This window comes from Erythrolamprus reginae, chromosome 1, assembly GCF_031021105.1.
Source record: "Erythrolamprus reginae isolate rEryReg1 chromosome 1, rEryReg1.hap1, whole genome shotgun sequence".
In the NCBI taxonomy this organism is placed as follows: domain Eukaryota; kingdom Metazoa; phylum Chordata; class Lepidosauria; order Squamata; family Dipsadidae; genus Erythrolamprus; species Erythrolamprus reginae.
The window spans coordinates 107,884,149-107,910,296 of NC_091950.1; the positions used below are offsets into that span (position 1 = coordinate 107,884,149).

The 26,148-nt window shown below is 38.0% G+C and overlaps 2 protein-coding genes across 2 annotated transcripts in view; one reads left to right on the forward strand and one right to left on the reverse strand.

The window, feature by feature from the left end:
* ZDHHC13 (zinc finger DHHC-type palmitoyltransferase 13) overlaps positions 1-15,117 on the forward strand; it is a 38,510-nt gene extending 23,393 nt beyond the window's left edge. Inside the window, exons 11-17 of the mRNA XM_070761647.1 lie at positions 2,270-2,399; positions 3,380-3,442; positions 4,885-4,978; positions 7,695-7,778; positions 8,969-9,126; positions 12,910-13,007; positions 14,617-15,117. Coding sequence (XP_070617748.1) covers positions 2,270-2,399; positions 3,380-3,442; positions 4,885-4,978; positions 7,695-7,778; positions 8,969-9,126; positions 12,910-13,007; positions 14,617-14,755 — 766 coding nt within the window. The 3' untranslated portion in view covers positions 14,756-15,117. The remainder of the gene's footprint in view (positions 1-2,269; positions 2,400-3,379; positions 3,443-4,884; positions 4,979-7,694; positions 7,779-8,968; positions 9,127-12,909; positions 13,008-14,616) is intronic.
* Positions 15,118-16,455: 1,338 nt separating this feature from the next.
* Positions 16,456-26,026, reverse strand: CSRP3 (cysteine and glycine rich protein 3). The gene is made up of 5 exons (XM_070761655.1): positions 25,903-26,026; positions 20,303-20,474; positions 19,955-20,087; positions 19,096-19,189; positions 16,456-16,600 (listed from the first exon to the last, which is right to left on the reverse strand). The coding sequence occupies exons 1-5, from the start codon at positions 26,012-26,014 to the stop codon at positions 16,527-16,529; spliced, it is 585 nt and encodes a 194-aa protein (XP_070617756.1). The 5' UTR covers positions 26,015-26,026; the 3' UTR covers positions 16,456-16,526.
* Between the last annotated feature and the right edge of the window lie 122 nt (positions 26,027-26,148).

The following is a 26,148-nucleotide window of genomic DNA, read 5'->3' on the forward strand; positions in this document are numbered from 1 at the left end:
TGAAAATTTCCTTCTAGGATCTGAGTCTATATTTTAGTCCCAGAATTAACATAGCTATGGGATTCATTCAGTACTGTAAAATTGTAAAGAAGCATAAAATGCTTATTTGTATTGATTATTTTTTCTAGATTACTACCAGCAAATCTAGAAAATACATCCACATTTTTGACAATATCCTTTTCTGCTAAGGAGAGGGAAAAACCATGGCCATACATGGTTACAAAATGTACATTACAAAATGTAGATGATTATCAGTAGCAAAGAGATTGACCAACCTTCCCACCCATCCTGGTACTTGAACCACAGATTACTGTGCTATATAATTTTTTTTAAAAAATAGCTAGCCTGTAGCAGACAGCAAATAATATTATAGTACTTCTCAACTTCAAGATGCATTTCCCTAAAGTTGCTGGATAGCATAATCAAGCTTCATTTCAAGGCAAGATTTCTGTGTGGCCTTAGAACAAGATGTTCTCATTGTCTTCAAATTTGATGCAGGGTTGTGCTTTGTAAGTTAAACTCTTTGTGTATTGTTTATTTACTCAATTTCTTTTTTTTTCAATATTTTTATTAATTTTTAACAAATTTTATACCACACAACATAAAACAGTGCATAGTGAATTGTGCCCACCACCCAGACACACACACATTCCCCACCACCAAATTGGGGGTGTTTCTTGTATAGTCCACTTGACCCAAGAGCAATATATCTGTTTACATATTATAGAGTGATTCCAATTTATTTCTTGTAGCTTGGTCTCGGATTCTGCTCGTCATATATTGTCTTACCATGTCCCACCGTCCCATCAGTTGTCCCAAATCAGTTTCATTTTCCGAATTTATCCTTTTATCCATAATTTCAAATTGAATATGGTCCACCATGTACCTATACCAATTTTGCATTGTCCATTTTGTCGCATCCTTCCAACCCAAAACTATTACTGCCTTTATTTACTCAATTTCTATACAATATTCACTGGTGTATAACATAAAATGAACATATTAAAATATGTAATATGAAACAATATTAAGATTAGTAAAATAAAACAATATAAACAATATAGAATACTGTACAATTTTTGGCCTTTTATCCAATTCAGTTTTTAAAAATCATGCTTAATAATAAAAATAGAATAGAATAAAAATAATTATTGTTTTAAAGTGGATTTAATCTGTTCCGTTAAACAGTATTTTATTATTAATTACCATCTCCAAAGATAATTTTCCTTTTGGCATGCTTTTTAATGAGATCTTATTAATAGTTTTTTTATGAATTAATTCATAATTCCTGGACAGATTCCAACTGCCAAAGGCACATAAATCTACTTAGCTCTTGAGAAAGATATCTGGTAATTTTTCAGTCACGGCTTCTGCTTTGTGACTTTTAAACATCCTTTTTAAAAATTACATTTGTTATGTTGGTTATCCATCACGGTAGGTTTTATGTATCTTCTGAAAAATCAATACAATCACTTTATATAAAGAACTAAAGTGGTTCTGAGGAAATAGGTACCTATTAGATAATACATTTTTTCAGACTTTAAAAAAAAACATCACATATTAAATAATGTAAGATTTGTTTTCCCGTGCCTGAACAATTATGTCTCAGACTAAGATATACTAGTCATACATCAGCTGTGGATTTGATAGATTCTCCCAAGAGTCCTTTCATTACAAGAGCCTGGAATTGGAACACTAATACTTTACATGCGTTTTGTTTTCTTTTATAATCATATTTCTACCCCTCCAAGGAAAACCAGTTTTTCCAGTTTTCATAATATGAGAGACTGTACAAAAATCTATCAAAACTAAATGTTATTTGTTGGTCTAAGACAGTGTTTCCCAACCTTGGCAACTTGAAGATATTTGGACTTCAACTCCCGGGGAATTCTGGGAGTTGAAGTCCAAATATCTTCAAGTTGCCAAGGTTGGGAAACACTGGTCTAAGATAATCTCATGATGGGAGACAAAACTTTTGTCTATTTTCTACTATTGGTGCCTTGTACTATTTTAATTTTTGAAATATTTTATCTGCTTTGCCCCTGCACACCACCCTGGTTTAGTTAGATTACTGTTTTTTGATCAAAGGAATAACAAAATGTGCTAAATGTGTTCCTTGTAAATTTAAAGCTTTTTAAAACATGCATTAGAATCAGTTTATTGCCTCTTCCTGTCATGATGTTATTGCTATTTAACTTTGAAGTATGGCTTGGAGGGCTGTTTATGTACTCTGATATGGGAATTATGGAAACAGAGTCCTTAACTGGAGGCCACGCTTTCCAGATATATCTTCACAGCTTCCTTTCTTTTTTGCCATGGTGGGACTTATCTATTACTTTTACAAAACTGTCAGAACTGATCCTGGATTTATTACAAATACAGAAGAAGAGATTAAAAAGGTATTTTCACACATTCAATGGTTCTCTTCAAATAATTACAGAATAGCAATTAGTATTGAAAAGCGACATTTCTCAGCCAATTTGAACATTTGCTGTTTTCCTCAAAATTCATCAATGTTGTCAAAGAGACAAATTTGGAAATATGCTGCAGGCAGTCCTCAACTCACAACCACAATTGAGCCCAAAATTTCTGTTGTTCAGTGAAACCTTTCTTGCATAGGTCAATCATTTTGAAACCTTTCTTGCATAGGTCAATCACTGCAATTGATAAATTTTCAGCCTCTTTTAGAGGGGGAGGTACGTCTTATACTCCAAAAAATACGGTAGGTTTGCCCACAAATTACTTAATGGTTTGTTTGTATGGGAGGGGGAGTTGTTTATACTTACATTCATAAATAATCATCATATAATATAGGAATTGTGCATGCCTGGGATCTAGGTTTGCAGTGAGGTCTTTAGAAATAAATTAAATAAGCAGGTTAATGATTATTTACTTGCTGCAAATTAGAAATTGACTATTCAAGTGTAAGAGTAAATGGGTACTATAAATGTCATAGTCATCTTTCTGCTGAAAAATATTATAAAACAGCCCAGTATTTCTAGTAGTCTCCACATAGCTTTGGAAATGACTTTTTAAAAAATAATTACTGGTATGTATGTAAGATAACGTTATTTAATATAACTTTTTAGAGTTCTGCCATCCCAGTTGCCGAAAGTGGAATGTATCTTGCATTTATAACTATTTGTATATTTTCACATTAATATTTTTTTTTAAAACTATTTTCAGTTAGAGTATTATTTATATGCTGGAAATGGACAACAGTCTCAATCCCGCTTTAACCGTCATCATCTCCCAGCAATTGCTGTGGTACAGAAATACAGTATATTAAGTCTGTTAAGAGTTTGCAGGTCTTAAATTATGATACACCAAAGAATTGAGGTATAATAAACATGTTAGCAAAACCTGATCTGTCTTTCAGAATATTATTAATCTTGGAGAATCTGGCTCTTTGGACTTCAGAACATTCTGCACATCATGTCTTGTAAGTTGAGCAGTGATGCCCTAAAATAATTCAATTTTTAAAAGTTTTTTTCTTATGATAGTAGAGAGGTGTGTTTTTTCAAATTACTTTTTTTGCATCATCACACTTTAGTTTAAATATTAATATAGTGTACTGTAATATCAAAACAGAATATAAATCTTATCTGGTCTGGCACCCTATTTGGGAAGATGTTTACAGATTTGTTCTTTCTGAAGAGCCTAATTTCATGCTTAGAGGATGTGCTTTTATATACTGCTCAAAAAAATAAAGGGAACACTCAAATAACACACCCTAGATCTGAATGAATGAAATATTCTTATTGAATACTTTGTTCTGTACAAAGTTGAATGTGCACAATAGGATGTGAAATTGATTGTCAGTCAGTGTTGCTTCCTAAGTGGACAGTTTGATTTCACAGAAGTTTGATTTACTTGAATTTATATTGTGTTGTTTAAGTGTTCCCTTTATTTTTTTGAGCAGTGTATTTTGCTCAGGATTAACATCTAACTATTATCTGTATTTTAGAACTCACCTTGGGATTTTTTTTCTCTGGAAATAGGAGTAAAATTTTAAAAGGAACAAGGGGAGCAATGGCTCATTACTCCTGAAAAGATTTATGCTTGTTGGGACTGGCTCACTTGAATTTATTTGTTGTTTTAAAAATCTATTGGTGGACGCATGACATGAAATTGCCCTTTGTAAGCATAGGAGGTTATGAACAATAAAGCCAGTTTCACTAATGAAGAGTGAGTATAATACACTGTCCTTCCTGCTGTGGTTCTTTCAAGCATATAGCATTGTGTTTTTTGGACCAGTCCTACCATATTTCAAGTAGCACCAAGTGATTAAAGCAGGATCAGTCTCCTAAGAGCCCTTCAAGTCACCTTAAATGCTGATAATAATGAGGAAGCATGTTCCATAATTCAAACATAGTCCTTCTTGCCTTCCCGGGTGTTTATTTAGATTCAGCATTTCATACCCTTGTTGTTAGTCATTCTAATTCACAGCTGTCTATAAAATATATTCATCCATCAAAACACTTTTTTCTCCATTATAGAGTGTCACTGTATTTAAAATTAAATACAGCAACACTCCATAATGTCAACAAATGTTATGTCAACAAAACATTTCTGACCCCGGCTAAATGTAATCAGATTATCTCAGAGCTATTGGATGTAGCTTTCAGAATACGTGATCTGCATGGAAAGCTGCCCAACCATTGAGACATGAAATGTACATATGGGTGAAGGCTTTTCTGAATCCAAGCAAGTGATTAAAGATGAGATTGTAACTCTCTTTGTTAGATTTAAAATAAGCAACTATTCTTCTAGGGTGAACTTCAATTTATGATAAATAAATTGAATATTTGAATGCAGAAGAACATTTACTAATACATTCCATGAGGTGTGCATAATCTTTTTTCTGTGTACTTTCTTTCTCAGATTAAGAAACCTCTCAGATCTATGCATTGCCATGCTTGCAATTCATGTGTAGCTCGATATGATCAACATTGTATTTGGATTGGACGATGCGTAGGTGAGTTTATTTTAGCACAACCAGGATTCTTTTCTTAGGAATCTATGCCAGGAATATTTCTGAAGTCTTAGAAGAATAGCCATTAATAGATCGTGTAGGAATAGCTCTAATGGTTGAGTGTTGTATGAAGAGATGCTGACAAGGTGCACAGCTTGGCGATGTACAACATTAGATACTGTTAGCAAAGTTAGTACATGATTAAAGATTAAAAATAATTCTTGTTATACTTACTGAAGACAGACGTCCTTTGAAGTGTCACATCTGGGATTGCATTGCATGTTTTGGTTTTGTTGTTTTTGTAGTAGTTTAGATGAGTTTTGAAATATAGCTAGTCCTCAACTTACAACAAAGTTAGTAATCATTCAAAGTTGCAATGGCACTGGAAAAAAGTTACATGATCATTTTTTCCCCACAGCTGTTGCAGCAGCTCCATGATCATGTGATCAAAATTCAGACATGGGCAACTGATTTATATTTAGGATGGTTGCAATATCCTGGGGTCATGTGATCACTTTTTCTGACTTTCCGATAAACAAAGTCAATGGGGCAACCAGATTCACTTCACAGTCGTGTTACAAACTTAAAAACTGTAGCAATTCACTTAACAACTGTGGCAAGGAAGGTCGTAAAATGGGGCAAAACTCATTTAACAATTGTTTTGCTTAGCAACAGAAATTTTGGACTTAATTGGGGTCCGAAGTTGAGGACTACCTACTGTATATACCAATCCTATTTAATTCCCTATAGTCACCCCCACCCCCATGTATAGTATGTTGGGAGAGTAGCTACTCAGAAATACTTTATATCCATGATGGCGAACCTGTGGCAGACAGAGTCATATTAGAGAGTATGCGAGGCATTATCTTGTCAGCTCCAGTGCGCATGCATGCGCTGGCCAGCTAATTTTCAGTCTTTTTGGCCATTTTCGCTCTCCCCAGGCTTCCGGGAAGCCACCTGAAGCTGAGGGAATGGCGACAAATGAGCCAACAGGCCAACCAGAAGTTTATTTCCAACCTTCCAGTTGGCCCATTTGGCCGTTTTTCGCCACTCCCGTGCTCAGGAGTCTGTTATGAGGCCTGTGTGCATGCGCAGGGGTGCAGTGGGGGGTACACATGCATGGGAGGGTTGTGCGCATGTGTAGGGGGTGCGCACTCCTTTTGGCACGCAAACCAAAAAAGGTTCACCTTTACCATGCTCTATACCAGTGGTTCTCAACCTGGGGGTCGGGACCCCTTTGGGGGTCAAACGACCGTTTCACAGGGGTCGCCTAAGACCATGGGAAAAGACAAATTTTCCATGGTGTTAGGAACTAAAGCTTCTATTCTGGTGCCTTGGAACATATTTTTATAATCCAACCAATCAGGCAATTACAGTGGGGGTGTCCCTCTGACCTTCCTGTCAATCGGCTTAAAGCTCTGTTGGGAGAATTGTCGTGAGACTTATGGCTGGGAGTCACCACAACATGAGGAACTGTATTAAGGGGTCGCAGCATTAGAAAGGTTGAGAACCACTGCTCTATACCGTGTTTCCCCGATAGTAAGGCAGTGTCTTACTATCTTTTTACCCCCAAAAGCCCCACTGTGTCTTACTTTGGGGGTATGTCTTACATCTCCCCGCGCGCCTTCGCCTTCCAAGCTCCCCGCGCGCATTGCTTCCAAGCTCCCCGCGCGCCTTCGCATTCTCCCCGCGCGCCTTCGCCTTCCAAGCTCCCCGCGCGCATTGCTTCCAAGCTCCCCGCGCGCCTTCGCTCGCCACCGCCTCTTCCCCTGCCGAAGCTCAGCTGCAAGCGGCCAGCGAGGCCGATCGGATCCGAGGCGAGCGGCCGGAGCTGCGCCCTCCTTCGCCCGCCTCCTTTCCGCTTGCCTTGGAGCCGCTTGCAGCTGAGCCTCGGCAGGGGAAGAGGCGGTGGCGCCGCGTCGAGCGAAGGCGAGGGGCGCGCAGGGAGCTGCCGGAAAGGAGGCTGGTGAAGGAGGGCGCAGCTCCCTGCGCATCCCTCGCCTTCGCTCGCCGCGGCGCCACCGCCTCTTCCCCTGCCGAGGCTCAGCTGCAAGCGGCCAGCGAGGCCGCTTGGCTCCGAGGCGAGCGGAAAGGAGGCGGGCGAAGGAGGGCGCAGCTCCGGCCGCTCGCCTCGGATCCGATCGGCCTCGCTGGCCGCTTGCAGCTGAGCTTCGGCAGGGGAAGAGGCGGTGGCGAGCGAAGGCGAGCGAAGGCGCGCGGGGAGCTTGGAAGCAATGCGCGCGGGGAGCTTGGAAGGCGAAGGCGCGCGGGGAGAATGCGAAGGCGCGTGGGGAGCTTGGAAGCAATGCGCGTGGGGAGCTTGGAAGGCGAAGGCGCGCGGGGAGAATGCGAAGGCGCGCGGGGAGCTTGGAAGGCGAGCGAAGCTGCAAGCGGCCTCGCTGGCCGCTTGCAGCTGAGCTTCGGCAGGGGAAGAGGCGGTGGAAGAGGCCGCGGCGAGCGAAGGCGAGGGGCGCGCGGGGAGCTTGGAAGCAATGTCATCGCCCCCCCCGCAATACCGTTTATACCGTGTTTCCCCGAAAGTAAGACATATGTCTTACTTTCGGGGTATGGCTTATATAAGCCGACCCCCCTGAAACCCCCCATATGTCTTACAATCGGGGGGGTCTTACTATCGGGGAAACACGGTACCATTTTTAGATAGAATAATTGTTCTGTGAATTTTATATTAACAAACCTTTAACCATTCTCTTTGATGCAGGTGTAGGTAACCATGCCTATTTCATCCTGTTTCTCTTTTTCTTGATCTTGCTGAATATTTGGACCATACATGGAAGTATTGTATGTATGTATTTCTGTTATTTCATTGTTTAGAGAATAAATGTGATGTGCTGATCTGTCGTAAATCTGATATAGTGGTTCCCAATGTGGGGCCCAAGCCCCACAGGGGGGCAATTTGATTTTTAATGGGGGAAATTGGAACCTTGTTTAAGCCAAGTTAATGGCCTTTTAGGCTTCCTTCGTGAGTAGGAATTCACTTTTGAATAGTAAGAATTATATGTCAGAGTGGGGGGCACCAGGATGTTAGAGATGCTTAGGTGGGGCATGGCCAAGAAAAGGTTGGGAACCACTGGTCTAATATGTAATTTGAGGACAGTATTACAGTGTTCCCTCGATTTTTGCGGGGGGTGCATTCCGAGACCGCCTGCGAAAGTTGAATTTCCGCGAAGTAGAGATGCGGAAGTAAATACACTATTTTTGGCTATGAACAGTATCACAAGCCTTCCCTTAACACTTTAAACCCCTGAATTGCAATTTCCCATTCCCTTAGCAACCATTTAGATTATTACTCACCATGTTTATTTATTAAAGTTTATGTTTAAAAATATTTATTAAAGGCAGATGAAAGTTTGGCAATGACATATGACGGCATTGGGCGGGAAAACCCGTGGTATAGGGAAAAAACCCGCAAAGTATTTTTTAATTAATATTTTTGAAAAACCGTGGTATAGACTTTTTGCGAAGTTCGAACCCGCGAAAATCGAGGGACCACTGTATTCCGCATTCTAAAATGTTAAAAAACTAGCAACCTTCTGGAAAATATGAAGGGCTAGAAGAAATATATGTATACTGTATGTATGCAATATACTTTTTTTTTTTTTTACAAATTGCCAGGTTTGGATCCAAGTGCATACATATGATTATATATATAAGGCAAATAAATATGTAACTGCACCTTTTAATTAGGCTACATTGTGAATATAGAACCTTATCTCTAGTGAACCTGGTTTGCATTTCAGAGAATAGTTCTTTGATCCTATGACCACTGCTCATATTTATTGTTAGAATAAATTGGTCTTCCTCGTAGCTAAATTATCAAAACACATGTAGTACTTATGGATAGTATAAATAATCCATTTTGGGATTGTTTTATTGGGAAAAATAGGATAGAAACTTTATAAATAAAAATGCAGTTCACCATGGTCTCTTTTTTAAAAGAAATTATTTATTTAAAGTTAAAATTATTTCTCTTAGATTGGTCAGAACGTTGTACAACAACATATCAGAAAGATGGAGCTTGGATGTCTTTCACACAGATCGTATCTTGTTCTCCTTGGGTGCTGTATGTGTTCATGCTCGTACTTTTTCACACTTTATGGGCTGTATTATGGCTAATCCCTCAGATTTACCAGGTACACTTTTTATCTTCATTTCTTTAAAGTATTGTATTGAGTGTTTTTCAATAGCTACAATGAATCACCTTTAGTTAATATTTTAGAATTATCTGTTTTGTGCATATTTAATCATAATGACAATGAATTGGTAACAATCAGGACTAATCGGTAAATGAAGAGGTCAGAGAATATACTTTCTGTTTGCTATTTAGGATTTTACTAGGATTCTACTACAAAGTGTTCAATATTCTTTTTGATCAACCACAACCATGTCCATTATTATTATTATTATTTATTAGATTTGTATGCTGCCCCTCTCCGTAGACTCGGGGCGGCTCACAACAATAACAAAGACAATGTAAGAACAAATATAATAATTTAAAAAACACTAAAAACCCCATTATTAAAAGCAAACATACACACAAACATACCATGTATAAACTGTATAGGCCCGGGCGAGATGTCTCAGTTCCCCCATGGCTGACGGCAGAGATGAGTCTTAAGAACTTTACGAAAGCCAAGTAGGGTGGGGGCAGTTCTGATCTCCAGGGGAGCTGGTTCCAGAGGGTCGGGGCCACCATAGAGAAGGCACTTCACCTGGGTCCCGCCAAACGACATTGTTTAGTCGACGGGACCCGGAGAAAGCCAACTCTGTGGGACCTAACCGGTCGCTGGGATTCGTGCGGCAGAAGGCAGTCCCGGAGATATATTTCTTAATATCTTTATTTTTATTTGTTTGTATGTAAAACAAAACAGGCAGTGATATTCATCCTTAATATATCCGTTTGGCATAGTTTATCCAGAGAGGAAACTTTATTTTGTAGTTTAAAATATCCTCTTGCAATGATTGCTTATTTCTAATAGCACCATTTCTATATTGAGGAATTTTCTGCGATAGGTAAATTAATCTTTCATGGTTCGGCTATCAGTTTAATTCTAATGTGTAATAAGGATTTGCTCTTGAGAAAAGCATGTCCTCATGAAGGAACTTTATTATTGTTGTTATTGTTGTTGGAAAAGACCTCTTAGGTCATCTATCCATCTGTCTATCTTGTCATCAAGCTTCCAAAAATGTGGTATGAAGAATTTATCTTGCCCTGTGGAGTGTTTAACTCTCAACTGAAAACTGCTCTCTTGAGCAGCTGTGTATACAGGTAGTCCTCAGCTTACCATCACAACTGAGCCTAAAATTTCTGTTGCTAAGTGAAACATTTAAGTGAATTTGCCCCATTTTACTACCTTTCTTGCCAGGCTTGTTAAGTGAATCACTACCGTTGTTAATAACACGATTGTTAAGTAAATCCAGCTTCCCCACTGACATTGCTTGTCAGAAGGTCACCAAAGATTGTCATATTATCACAGGACACTTGCGGACATCATAAATACGAGTCAGTTGCCAAGCCTTTGAATTTTGTTCATCTGACTATGGTGATGCTGCAATAGTCAGAAGTGTGACAAACAGTCAGAAGTCACGTTTCTCAGTGCTGTTGTAACTTTGAACGGTCACTAAATGAACTGCTGTAACTCGAGGACAACCTGTAGTTTTTCTATGCTACATCTTCTGTGACCTCTGGGATTAGATGACTAGGAACATTGTGCTGCCTTCTTTATTTGTTCTGTGGCCAATAGAGGCTGGATACTTTGACTACCCAAGATATGCATCTGTCTGCTTGCTTTTAGTCAAGAAGCACATGTTGAGGAAGGTTTCTGTAGCTTTTATATGGGTCACAGCTTCACAATGTAAAATAATTGTGCTGCTTTTTTTCTCTCCCCACCTTTTATATATACTTATAGAACATAAAACAGTACAGAAAGAGCTGTACAGTATGAACTTTCCTTGATGGAGTAGAATTCAACCTTTTGCTGCAGAATTTACATAGAACTAGGCCAGTATTTTTCAATTTCAGGAAGGTCAAGTTGTATGGACTTCAATTCCCAGAATTCCCAGCTGGCTGAGTTGAGACACATTAAAGTAGACACTTCTACTGTTATACAGTTGCCAAGAATTCAGCCAGCATTTAATTAATTTCTTCCTTTCAAAATAATAATAATAATAATAATAATAATAATAATAATAATAATAATAATGTCATTTTGCACAAAACTGATTGTTAAAATCAGCTCTCAAAGTAATTTTATATGTAGGATTTTTTTTTCATGCTGCTTAATATTTACTTCACCAATAAGTAATAGATAACCACACATTGTTTTTTTTAAAAAAAACCAATGTTCAAAACAAAACAAATGCATTAATTTTGTTACCATGTTATTAACGATTTAATGGAATAATTTGTCATTGGGATAAAGAGAAGTAAATGATGCGAGGTTTATTAACACACACACATCCATACATATAAACCCATTTATATATACAATTAAATATATATGCGTGTGTCTGTGTAAATAAATATCAGGACATGAAAATACCCTAAAAGCCCTTTCTATCAGCTTATTTTGGATTTTGAATTAGAGCAGATGTCAGCAACCAGCAGCTCCTCTCCCATGGCTTCCTCTCGCATCATCAGTAATTTACGTTTTTCAGCAGTTCTGGCTGATCTCACGACTGGCAGGCTCTGCCCGTCATCCCTCCCAGTCACTACTCACCTGACCTGAGAAAAGACTCGCTCCAGGCCCACCATGCTCATCTTGTTGCTAGGGGCAAGTGGGGCAGGGTTGCATTGTGGATCCACATCGTATTGGGTCCTGGGAAGAGGGGACCCATTTCTCCCATTATGTAGCATACTAAATTTTACTGTGCTGCGCAAAATGCTGTGAGAGCACCTCATGGCCTGCCCAACGCCTCATGGCCTGCCTATTGCTGACAGTGCCTTGCATAGCACAGTGAAATTTAATGCTTCTCCCTGAGCGTGCCCAGTCAGCCCACTGCTCTTGCAGCACTTCTCCAGCACAGTGAAATTTAACGTATGTCCCTGAGCACACCTGACACCAACAAAGGCTAGAAGTAGCCGCCCGCCATTTCCTGTTGGACGGCGAGAACCCTGCATGAGACACTGGAGAATCAGAATCAAAGGGGGGGGGGTGAGAGAGACACATGGAGAGAGGGGGAGAGGGAGGGAGAAGAACAGAGATAGAGGGGGAAAGAGGGAGAGAGATATACATAGAAGGGGGAGTAGAGACACAGAGATAGAGAGAGGGGGAGAGAGAAACAAAGAGGGGAAGAAAGGGATAGAGAGAGAGTGGAAGAGAGATAAAAGTGGGGGGAGAGAAATACAGAGAAGCGAGAGAGGCAGACATCATTTGACGTCATTTTAGATGTCAAAACGGTTTGCGGCTCCGAGTGTTTTTTAACATCGGTTCTTTTCCCTAATGACCGGCTGGATAGGCATGGCTAAGGAGTCATGTGACTGAGTGGGGGGTGAGTGACATTGAGTTAGCCACGCCCACCCAGCTTTTATGAATCCCTGAGTTTTCTTTTCTGTAGGAAATAGGTCCAAATGGCTCTTTCAGTGTTTAAGGTTGCAGACCCCTGAATTCGAGAATTGCTTAGAAAAAGTTATTGTCCCAATATAATTGCAGTGTATAAATTGCACTATATAGTCTTTCAGATACAAATTTCAATTAATTTATATTTTTGACTTCTGTTAATAGATTGATTTATCAGTGTCATTCCTGTTTTTCATTTATCAATGCATTTTCAGCTGAAGAAATTGTTCTTATTTTTGCTTGTTTAAAAAGAAAAATTATATCAAATACTTTTGACATTTCATTTTTTCAATATATTATTCATGTATTAATTGGCATTCAGTTACTCTTTTCCTTTTTAATTCTTTCATTTTTCAGATTGCATTTCTTGGATTGACTTCACATGAAAGGACTACTCTCCGGAAGCAGAGTAAATATTCCAAACATCCTATTTCACTTAGGAAGACTCCATATAAGTAAGTCAATTTAGAAAGTATCACTGTCCAATAACCATTTTTGCTTAAAGTAATCATAGTTGTTAAATGTGGCTTGCTTTAAAAAATACAATTGCTTTAAAATATGTACCTGGCACCACTAAACCTATCCCCCCTATCCCACAACAATGAAGAGCTGTAGAGAATCTTTTATATAAATAATAGTTTTCAGGGCAATAAATAATAGTTATCAGGATAATTGTTTGTGCGTTGAGTTTAAGATATTCTGTATATATAGTGGAATGAGGCAACATCTCCATAGAATTATCAAATTACAGTGATACCTTGTCTTACAAACTTAATTGGTTCCGGGACAAGGTTCTTAAGGTGAAAAGTTTATAAGACAAAACAATGTTTCCCATAGGAATCAATGGAAAAGCGATTAATGTGTGCAAGCCCAAAATTCACCCCTTTTGCCAGCCAAAGCGCCCGTTTTTGCGCTGCTGGGATTCCCTTGAGGTTCCCCTCCATAGGAAACCCCACCTCTGGACTTCTGTGTTTTTGCAATGCTGCAGGGGAATCCCACCAGGGGAATCCCAGCATCGCAAAAACAAGTGCTTCGCTGTCAACAGAAGTCCGGAGGTGGGGTTTCCCATGGAGAGGAGCCTCAGGGGAATCCCAGCAGCGCAAAAACGGGTGCTTCGCCAGCAACGGAAGTCCAGAGGCAGGTCATCCCAGTGGCGGTGGTGAGTTTGTAAGGTGAAAATAGTTTGTAAGAAGAGGCAAAAAAAATCTTAAACCCCGGGTTTGTATCTCGAAAAGTTTGTATGACGAGGCGTTTGTAAGATGAGGTATCACTGTATTCAGTAGTAAAAAATGGTTGGGGTGCATATACTTCCTTCAAATGTAATTAATGCATGAAACCCTAGTTATTCTGTTACATATCATGCATGTTCTTCTCTTTTCAGCTAACATTCAAATCTAGATAGTTTAGTTGGGAGAAAGAAGGCTACGCTCTACGTGTTCTCAGAGTATATCTTTCATGATGCACATAATTGCTTTAGTTTGGCAAGATTTCTATCTATAGGTGAGGAATCATGAAGGAAACCGTTTAGAAATAACTCTGTGGCCTTTCGTAGGTTTTGGAACTTGACAAGGAATACTTATCTTTCACAATGATCTGTAATTTAAAATCCATATATAAAGTAAAACACAGTTTGGCATTTTGAGGCAAACACTGCATCTGTCATATACTTAGTTTCTTATTGCTGAGCTTCGCTTCTTGAATTCTGTGAGTTCAGTGTCAGAATAAAAAGGCATATATGAAAAAAAAAATCAGTAATTTGGAACTCTAACTCTAATTTGTTTCATAATTTCACAAAATTGCTTAAATGACTGTAAATAGGAAATCCCTCTTTGTCATAGCATTCTGTTAGGAAATCACCAAGCCACAAGTGTTTTCTCAAATTCCAAGTGTACCACTAATCCAAATAATGGGGATAGACTAAGATACATTGTACTTGATTGAAAACAATTCATTTGTAAACTTATCAATAGTTCTTGGATACTTCCATGATATAGAGATACTGCAGGCATAGTTTTTAAAAAAATATGAAGATGATTTTCAATCTGTGTGACTTTTCTTTTCTAGTCTTGGATTCTTCCAGAACATTGCAGACTTCTTTCAGTGTAGATGCTTTGGAATTCTCAAGCCCAATATAATTGATTGGACTAAGCAATACACTTTAATGTTTAATTTGGCAAAAGATCGACACATTCATCCAGTGTGAAGGCGAAAATCTGCAATCAACTGCCTGGAATTTACTGATATTTTCAAAAAAGATATTTAGAATATTGTAATGTATATTACAAATTATTTTGTTATTTGCTATGTGTTTGATTGCTCTTTCAAAAAAACCCTAAAGTTTACATGGTTAAACTGAAGCAAACTGGAAATGCAATGGCAACCATGGCTCATGTATAATATTTTGAAATACCTGGATTTGGAACAAATACAGTTGTGAAATGTTAAGCGTCCTCAGCTTGCAGAAAATATTATTTTTAAATAAAGCAGGAAAATCTATGATTCATTTATCTCAATCCTTCAAAATCTACACTCCGTAAAGAAAATAAAGATGATTTGAAATATCAACATATGCTATTATATGAAATCTAGTTTATTATACTTCTCTGCTGATACATAAGTATGTATTAGGACTATGCAGTGCTTAGAGCAAATCTCCCATAGTGATCTAGGAAAAAGACATCGTTTCTTTAAAGTATTGTAGTTAATTGCTATGTTGGAACTCTCATGGTTTTTGAAGCATCTTATGGAAATTGAATGCAAAGCACTGTACATCCCTAACCTACATAAAGGCTGTTTGGATTTGACATATTATGCTCACATTTCAGTTAAAGCTGAAAAGTATATTACTGGCTTTAAATATTTAAAGGAAAATATAACAGTCACTGTACTGTAGGGAGCAACAATATAGGGAGCAATGACAAACTTTTTTTTTCAATTGACCTAATGCATGTAAAAACAGATTTAAAAGATTGGCTATGAATCTTTCTGATAGGTGTTACTATTTTTTATGGCATATTTGACCTGCAGTGCAAGTCTGGTGCATCCTGAAGTTCATGCCAGAGTGGAATAGAATAAAAGTTACCTCAGATAAATGCAGATTACAATTGTACAGTAATACCTCTAGATACGAGCTGCTCCACATGCAAGTATTCCAAGTTACGAACTGAGACGCGAGCAAAATTTCTGTTCGACACCCGAGCTCAAATTCAGGATACGAGCCGAGCGTCCACTAGGTGGCGCAAGAATTCCATTTTTTCCAGTTATCTTGGGGCTAAAAGCCAAATACGAATTGATCGACATACGAGCTCGGCTCTGACACAAATTAAACTCGTATGTCGAGGCACCACTGTATTTTGATTGAGTGCAAAGTTTAAGCGAAATTACAATAAGAATTCTGTGTAAAGTAATTTGAGAAATGATTAATGAAATATCTTGGTGCTCACGATTTAATTACACTTCTTTTATGCATCACAGCACATTTACTGCTGTCTTCTGTAAAATATGCTTAAAGATGAATAACCAATCAGCCTTTCCTCAACAAGACATCAAAATTTTGAGAGGATTAAAATTTAAAAAATATGTAGACATCATACTTGCAGGAAGATTTATTAAAGTATGTTATCATTCTGACAAATCATAATCAAATGCCTATATTTCATGTTCCATCTTCACTTGATTGATGTTTCATATAATGTATAAAGAATAGGAATTGAGTTTTGCTTAATTACCACAAATGTAAAAATAACCGTGTCAGGATTGTCTGTGCAATTATCTTGATAAAATAACCAGAATTTTGATTCAGAAGTTGTTTATGAACAGTCTGCATCTCAGTGTTGTGGAGTTCTGTTGCTCAGGAATGAAGTGGTATTTTTTCAAAAATGATTTCCCACAACATGTTATAACAGCTGTGTAAGAAATTAAAATTTCATTGTTACTTATTTAGATAGGCCTAAATGAGATCTCAACATGGTATTTTATTCCACCTTCTCAACTTGAGTGAGGCCACCAAATCCAATTCCTTTAGGGCCAAAATTCTTTGCGTAGCAAACTGTAAAACAAAGAAAGGAATGATAGATTTAACTATATTCATAAGCCTGTCAACACAAAACATTATCTAATCTTTCATAAAACCCAATTTTTCTATAAAGCATTGGGAACAGTACCATGTAGAAATACGCCTACATACATATAACCTAAATAACTCCATGTTACTACTTTATTTGCTCTTTGTCTCCATTTAGTCATTTCCCTACTTGACTGGGTACTGGTTTAGACTTTATTATTTCTTATTATTTATATTAAAAGTGCAGCATTTTAAAGCAGGCATAATAACAGTTTAAGGGCAGACAGGACCACCAGATCTGTTGTATAAAAATTTAGATGACCACAGGAAGATAGCCGCATTGAGGAACTCTCATCTCTTTGATTCCACCTGAAATCAGCAAGTGATATAGGTTTTAAAGCAAATGTTTAACACAAGGAGCTTCATGGGTTGATTTCAACATGATCATGTCATTTTTTGCTAGCGTGATTACTAGCCTGACCAAAGGCTTGCCAACTGCGATACATCAATACCACACTGTGATTTGCGTCATCATTTATCTCTTGATCAGACCAAATTTGGTTGGGTTCACACAACCAATTAAGCCACAAAGAAGCCACTGCCCTTTCTCAATTCATAATGAGGATTAAGATAATATTGGAGGCATTACATTGCTTAAGGAAAATGGAGAAAGGTATAGTATGAGATGGGGAGAAAGATCAAATGTTAATGAGAGAGAAACTGGCTCTGTGTTTGTTTTTTTTACTCATAGTTCATTTTTCAGGGCAGTAAAATGTTTGAAAATTTGTAATTCGACTAGCATTTTAAAAAAATATTAGCAAAAATGTAAATTAAAATCTTGCTGGTTTGGTTTTTTTTGTCTTCAAGTCAATGTTGACTCCTGGTGACTTCGGTTTTCTTGGCAAGAATTTGGAAGGGTTCTTGCCCCCTTGGGGCTGAGATAGTGAATGCTCTAAGGCAGCGTTTCCCAACCGGTGTGCCGCGGCACACTAGTGTGCCGCGAGACACAGCCAGGTGTGCCGCGGAGCTCCTAGGGAAGCTCCAGCTGGGCGGGGCAATGCCGGTGCCGGGGCAGGCTTTCCCGAAACGGACAGAGAATGCCCTCTCTCGCAGCCCCCTGGCTGGGAGCGCTTTCGCTGTGAGAGAGGGCTTTCTCCGTCCGTTTCGGGAATGCCCTGCCCGCCCCGCCCCTCTCTCTCTCGCGCCGCTCCCCTTTTCTCTCAGCCCTCCCTGGCTTCGCTTCTCAGAGGGAGGGAGGAAAGAGGGAGGGAGAAATAGAGTGAAATGGAGGAAGAGATATTTTTTTGTCCAAACTTTTCTTTAGCCCCCCGTGCCCCCCCCGCCCGAGAGAGAGAGAAAGAGAGACACAGCAAAAGAGAGAGAAAAAAAAGAAAGAAAGAGATAGCAAGAGAGAGAGAGACAAAGAGATAGCAAGAGAGAGAGAGAGAGAGATAGCAAGAAAGACAGAGAGAGACAGAAAGAAAGATAGAGAGTGAGAAAGAGAGATAGCAAGAGACACAGAAAGAGAGAAAGAGACAGAGAGAAAGAAAGAGATAGCAAGAGAGAGAGAGAGAGAAAGAGCAAGAGACAGAGAGAGAGAGAGAAAGAGATAGAGAGAGAGAATGAAAGAGACATAGCAAGAGAGACAGAAAGAGAGAGAATGAAAGAGATAGCAAGAGAGGCAGAGAGAGAGCAAGGGAGAGAGAAAGACATAGAGGGAGGGAAGGAGGGATAGAAAGAGCAAAAAGGAGAGGAAGAAAGAAAGAGGGATGGAGAGAGAGAAAGAAGGGAAGGAAGGAAGAGAGAGAAAGAGGGAGGGACAAATAGAGTGAAATGGAGGAACAGATATTTTTTTTGTCCAAACTTTTCTTTAGCGCCCCCCCCCCGGTCCCCCCGTTCAGTGTTCCCCAGGATTTTGAAAATATGAATAATGTGCCGCGGCTCAAAAAAGGTTGGGAAACACTGCTCTAAGGTCACCCAATTGGCTTTAAGCCTAAGGCAGAACTAGAATTCATGATCCCCCAGTTTCTAGTGGCCTGATGTCTCAAAAGAGCCAGGGTTGCGCAGTGATTAGAGTGCAGCACTGCAGGCAACTTCAGCTAACTGCTAGCTGTAGTTCAGCAGTCGAAATCTCACCACGGGCTCAAGGTTGACTCATCCATCCTTCCAAGGTGGGTAAAATGAGGACCCAGATTGTTCGGGGCAATATGCTGATTCTGTAAACCACTTAGAGAGGGCTGTAAAAGCACTATGAAGTGGTATATAAGTCTAAATGCTATTGATATTAATCATTTCACCAGACTGACTCTTCATTGAATTTGGTCTGATGTGTGGATGTATCCTTCACCATGATCTTTGAAAGAATCAAGTTTCCTTGGATACTTCTTTGGGGAAAAAATTCGGTCTAAATCCTACATGCATAGTCTAAGCCTGCATGCTAATAAGCTTCTCTGAAATGATATTTTACATATTTCACTTGCCTTTACAATAAATCTCTCCATCTTTATCTGTAACATTTGTAGATTCTAGACTTTTCCCACAAATAGCACATCGGAAGCAGGTCTTGTGCCACGGCTGAAATCCAAGACAAAAAAAGAATTAACTGACATAAAGTTTTTGCACAGCAAGGTTTATGTTTGGCAATCTATTGATAAATTAATAAAAGGATTATCTGACCTTAATTTACCTTTCACAAACTAATCTGGACTTCAGACAGTACATTTATTTATTTCATTGATTGATTTATATGCCGCCCCTCTCCAAGGACTCGGGGCGGCTTACAACATATACAAAAGAAACAATACAAAATTACCTAAATCCAATTATTTTAAATTAAAACAATCTAAAACCCAATTTATTAAAAAAAACCAGTCACTCTCATTTTGGCAAACCAAACATGCATTCCATTCGTTGGCATGGGCTGATGTCTACTGTCCCCAAGCCTGTTGGCACAAGTGGGTCTTCAGACTTGCAGAAGGCAAGGCGGGTGGGGGCAGTATGAATTTATGCAGAGTAGACATAAAATCATAGTAATTATTGTTCCTCAAGCAGAGCAGAATTGGACTACCAACTGCAAAATCAAGATTTAAAATGTCATTTTAAAATGTGAAATAAAGACAAATACTGTATGTCTTTCTGCAGCATAATCCTTGGCACATCAACATATGGCTTCTCTTTAGTGTTGTATAGAGTTGGAATCTCACGTATTGTATATGTGAGAATATGAAACAGTTAACACTTTATTAATGTTTCTTGGTTTGTGACTGCTGTCAGCCAAAGTGTTTTAATAGTAACTGTGTATTGTGATGACATATTTCATACATTTCATACATTTCTTACCTTTCCCCCTCCTATTATCTTCTCTGCAGCATACACTGACTTTCCACAACGAGGACATTTTTCTACATCTCCAAACCTTGCGGCAAATTTTGAAGGGTTGGTAGGGGTAGAAGGACGACCTGGCTTTGGTGAGCTGGTAGCAAGAAAGTTTAGCATATATTAATATTTTTATCTCAAACATTAACTAAATTTAGGAATACCTGACTTGACAAACAAATAAAAACAAAAAAATAAATAAAATAAAAACAACCAGAGAACTGTTTCTGAGGCTTGTTGTTATGGAAACTGAGAGAATTAACTGGATGCAACTACAGCTATAATTATAAAACAACCCAGAATTTCACTTACTGCTGCTGTAAATCCAGCCCCAGATGTTCTCCTGTGTCCGTGCTGAGACAACCGGCACCTTGCCCATAGCCAATTCCTTTGGGGCCATATTTCCTCCCATAACACGTTTTGCAGTAGATTTCAGATTCATGAGCCGCTACTGTTGTGCTGTCCAAAGCTTTTCGGCAACCCACTGAGAGAGAAAGATGAAAACACACATTATAGTTTTGATCTGCAAACAGAGAAGCCTGCACTTTACTATATTCTACATTGGAGATTTGAAAATGAGGATATTAAAAGTTTCCTATATAATAAAGGCATTATAAACTAGTTTCATCTATTGTTAGAGAAATGAGAAGTAATCACAGGTCCAGAAAAACTAGGATGAAAAATATGTGTCTGTTTTCTTCACCATTTCAGCCCATGAGAAGAGTATCATATAAAGAATAAAAGCTAGAATTCAAGCTAGAATTCCTTGATAATGACAAGTGTTGTGGTTAGCTCTGGCCCAGCTCTTGCCCCAAGGAATGTGCAGGTGGATGTGGGGGAAACATCCACATGCCGCAGGCCAGTTTTGCTCCCGATGGAATCTGCCGACGAAGCCTCCTCTGGCCAAGAAAGCGTGAGTGACAGGGAAGAGGGGAGTTTGGCAGACAGCCCAGGAGGAGATCAATCATCTGTATCATCCTTGGATTCTGAACAAGAATTAATGACACATCCACGCATGCATAGAGTGATGCATAGGAGACAACAACTGAAGGATTATTACAAGAGAAAATGAGGCCACCTGTGGTTGGGTGGGGCTGCTGTAATTAGTGCTACAGATAAAAGTGCAACCTGGTGTTTTAGCCTCATGGCAGTTTATCTGATTCATTGTTTCGTCAAGATCGTGGTTTTTGTGCTGTTCAAGATTGTGTGTGGACTCTCTGGACTTTAGAATTGGACTCAAGTTCCCAGTTATTGGGTGATCAATTGGATTGCATTTAACCTGTGCCTTGTGTGTACTAGAAAATCCCTTTGACATTTAAAAAAGGAGCTGTTTCTGTTTTTCTGTTTATAAAAACTTTTGGGTTTTCCTTTTATCGTGTGGTGTGTGTCTTCCTAGACTAATTACCCAGTAATTACGGGCGGTTGAAACACTCCGGCAGAACAATAAGGATAGCAAGTTTTGAGTTCGGAAAGTCTTAAGGACTCTTTCCATAGAGTTGATCCTATGCACTTGAAAGCTCTGTTGCAACTTTAAGCCATGCCTAGCTGCACATATATTTATAACTAAAGTAGCATTACAGAAATGCTGTAAAATCTCTGGTGATACTTTTCTCCAAAGAGATACTAAGCTAAGTTAAACTCAAAACTAAATCTGGGTGCCCACTGGACCAGGATCTTCTGCAAAGTTCAGGCAAATTAAATTTGCTTATTTGAGGAAAGAATTTCCCCAATGAAAACACACTTTGAGCGAACATGGTATTATAATAAAGATTATGCATGGGACAGCTTCTCTTTCATATCCCTCACCAGCCATAAACCATGTCTGCCTATCCAGCTTTGAAGTGAAGGTCATGAAGAATTCCGGCCTTATATAAAACACCATTGCAAAGTTCCTTAAGATTATATGAAATGCTTTGAATACTTATAGATCCTTTGAAGTCTAATGCAAATTAAGTTTTATTTGTATTTTTGGCAATGTATATTCAAAGGCTAAGTCTGGGTCACAATTGTGGGAAGTAATGGTTTTTTGAATTCCATCACTACCCCCATGGAACAAAAACAAGATTTATTCTTTACTATATTGCAGTAATATTGCTAGCTATATGACTATAACATCTTTCACTTACGAAATTAACAAAGGCCATTGCAAATGTTTCAAAAGCAGATGTTACAAATACATTTTCTCCGGTGCATTAAGATCACAAATGAAAATTATTGAAATAAATCAGAACAGATAAAATTTTAAAGAAACAATGTCCTGTGATTTTGTGAATTTCTTCCTTGACGATTCTGCATTCTCATCTGGGAAGAATAGATAATGACATTTGCTCTGTGAGTTGTTAAGGGATGGCTGTAGCAGCAGATAAAGTGCTTCTATTTCTGGTCTCTTTGGAACAGAGAGTCTGTGCTGCAACAGATGGCTCCAAAGCCTTGCTAGCTGAGACGACTCATCTGTCAGAAAGCAGTTTGAAGTTGACAAATTGCAATTGAGCCACACAGCCACCACACATGCCCTTTAAGTCAAAACTGACTTGGACAAATCAGAGGTGTTAATGACAGCAAGTCATATCATAAGGGGTAGAATTCCACACACACACACATACAGAGAGAGTAGAGGCTGTGTTTTGTGCCAGCATTGTTCCACAAAATTAATGACTGAAGGCCATTTATTATTTATATTCCTACTAATTATACTTCAAGCTGTGTGAACACCATAAAATCATATAACAATTTAAACAACAAACTAACTCACGAACTTTTGCTACAAGAAATAATGTAAACGTATAATGCAACCAACCAAACAGCAGCAACCTTGATGCCTTTTATGCAGACGTATGGCCTATTATGTTTAATAAGAATTTAATTCCCAGACAATGAGGATGCAGTTGCAGTCTAAAAGTCTCTACAATAAAGCCTAATGTTGAAAATTAAAAGCCATTGTATGCATTTTTGCATTTCTAACAAACAGAGAGAAAAGAGTGCTATCTTGCTATCAGCTGTCAACTCAGAGGAGAAGGTATTAAGTAAAGAAACTGGATCTCCATCCATCCATCAGGTGTGAACAGTAGATAGGTCATTATTTTGAGAAAATCAATTACTGATCAGGGACTTAAGAGACAGGAAGCGTTTCCTAATGTTTCACCATGAATCAACTCTCAATCAATGTACTGTAAAACCATTATTCCTTGTTCCAGCCACTAGAATGTCAGTTTCAATTATATGAAAGGAGAGGTTGTGTTGAATATTAAAAAAAATGTCCACCTTTCAGAAAAGATTGGAAAGAATACAGTACAGGTTCTGGTCCCTCCAACCATCAGCCCTTCTTTAGCTTGCTAAATTATTCTTTTATTAGAGTCGGTCCTGTTCTGCATTTCATTTGATGTTCATTATTATTTGATATGCAACATCTAGATTCTTCATTGATCCTAGCACAGACTGACTGAAAGGTATTTTATCAGTTATGCTGTCATAAAATTTCTGTCAGTATTGATTATTGGGTCTCCTTATTCTTCTTCATTCCTCCAAAAACACTGATTATTTTTTCAACAGTCAAAACCTATTCTTAATATGGGTAAAGACATCTAAGTAATTATCAGACCAATAAAAGAAAAGAACATCAATTTTCTATCAGTATAATATATTTGTTGTGAGCTTCTCCGAGTCCTCGGAGAGGGACGGCATACAAATCTAATTAATAATAATAATAATAATAATAATAATAATAATAATAATAATACAATCTTTCTTGTGGCAAGACATTCATTGACTTTCAAATGAGAAAATGCCGTGAGAAAAACAATAACAATGGTATTGAAAATTTAAATTAAATACATATAAGATGTTTACATCCATGCATCTAATATTTGCAAGCTGTCTAGAGACACCTCGAGGCAAGACAAGCAGCATATAAATTGAATAAATAAATATTTCTCCTTTGTCATGTTAAAATTAGTGTTTGATGTAAATTTTTGGAGGCGCTCTGGAGGACTCACCCCAGATCTTAGAGAGCTAATGTGTAGAACTTCTAGCTGACCATGAATTCAAGCTTGTTTCTCTCATAACCAATCTTTATGTTATCCAATGTGGCACTTTTCATAAACACAACAGAGATGTCAACAAATAGAACTATCACATATACAGTGTGTCACACATTTTCCCTCAGAGGATTTTAAGCAAAGAGTTACTATTAAAACCTTCTGGGAGTTATAGCAATGGATATTCTACATTAGAAAATTGGAGTAGGGTATATTGAAGGCTCCTTCCCAAGCTACAATTGGATTAAAAACATCATACTATATTGCTTATTTTTTATTTACATTTTATTTGCTTGCTTGCTTGCTTTATTCATTTATTTATTTATTTTCCCAATTTCTATAGCCATCCATCTCAAACAATGACTCTGAGCCAATCAATTCCGACTTATAGAAACATAGAAACATAGAAGACTGACGGCAGAAAAAGACCCCATGGTCCATCTAGTCTGCCCTTTTACTATTTCCTGTATTTTATCTTACAATGGATATATGTTTATCCCAGGCATGTTTAAATTCGGTTACTGTGGATTTACCAACCACTTCTGCTGGAAGTTTGTTCCAAGGATCTACTACTCTTTCAGTAAAATAATACTTTCTCATGTTGCCTTTGATCTTTCCCCCAACTAACTTCAGATTGTGTCCCCTTGTTCTTGTGTTCACTTTCCTGTTAAAAACACTTCCCTCCTGAACCCTATTTAACCCTTTAACATATTTAAATGTTTCGATCGTGTCCCCCCTTTTCCTTCTGTCTTCCAGACTATACAGATTGAGTTCATTAAGTCTTTCCTGATACATTTTATACTTAAGACTTATGTTGTATGGTCCCAAAAATTGTGGTTAATAAAGGGATTTATAGCTAATTTTATGCTAACCTATTATGGCTTATTTCAGTTCAGTTCTGGAGACCTCACCTACAAAAAGATATTGACAAAATTGAACGGGTCCAAAGACGGGCTACAAGAATGGTGGAAGGTCTTAAGCATAAAACGTATCAGGAAAGACTTAATGAACTCAATCTGTATAGTCTGGAGGACAGAAGGAAAAGGGGGGACATGATCGAAACATTTAAATATGTTAAAGGATTAAATAAGGTTCAGGAGGGAAGTGTTTTAATAGGAAAGTGAACACAAGAACAAGGGGACACAATCTGAAGTTAGTTGGGGGAAAGATCAAAGACAACATGAGAAAATATTATTTTACTGAAAGAGTAGTAGATCCTTGGAACAAACTTCCAGCAGACATGGTTGGTAAATCCACAGTAACTGAATTTAAACATGCCTGGGATAAACATATATCCATTGTAAGATAAAATACAGGAAATAGTATAAGGGCAGACTAGATGGACCATGAGGTCTTTTTCTGCCGTCAGTCTTCTCTGTTTCTAAAATGTAATATTTCCGAGATCGGTAAAATTAACACCCGGATTATTGGGAATAATATGCCAATTCTGAAAGAACTTAGACTCAGAGTGTACTATAAAGCATTATGAAGCAATATATAAGTCTAAGTGCTATTGTTATTATTAATATTATGACTTAATACTCTGTGAGTTAATCCACTTGAATAATGTTATGACTCTGTAAAAGATTTTCTCTCAAGCACTATAAAATATGTTTCTGAAAACTTTAGAAGAACTGAGGATTGATTTATTTGGTATGTATTCATTTGCGAATATAACATTTGAATACAATAATTAGTATTGTAATTATTTAATTATTATTAAATAATGTTGTTTAGCTGCTAATATTATTAAATAATATTATTTAGCTGCTCTTTTGGTAGGCAGAAATAAAGGATATTAGCTATCATTCCAGTGGTTACAATAAGGAATAACAATCTGCAATTATTTCGTGAAAGAACAAACATAGATGAACTTACTGCATAGGAAACATGTCTTATGAAAACTCCGTCCATTACACTGAATTTCCTCCGCATGGTAGACCGTTTTATCACATGCGCCACATTTGGCTCCACCTCCCCAATTTGGCATCCTTGAAATTTTTCAATTGGCTTGAATTGGAACCTTTAAATCCAAAAATAAATGAAGCATAATTAGCAAAAAGTAGGCCTCCTGTGTGCTATACTTAAACATTTTAACATGATGTTGTGCGAGCCATCCAGCTG

Bases quoted from the DNA above. Each gene is read 5' to 3' on its own strand.
- CSRP3 (XM_070761655.1), bottom strand. From the start codon at position 26,014: ATGCCAAATTGGGGAGGTGGAGCCAAATGTGGCGCATGTGATAAAACG. The intron at 20,475-25,902 runs GTAAGTTCATCT...TTTCTCTCTCAG, and splicing joins TAAGACATGTTTCCTATGCA to TGGGTTGCCGAAAAGCTTTG. The intron at 16,601-19,095 runs GCAAGTGAAATA...TTTGTTTTACAG, and splicing joins TGGAGAGATTTATTGTAAAG to TTTGCTACGCAAAGAATTTT.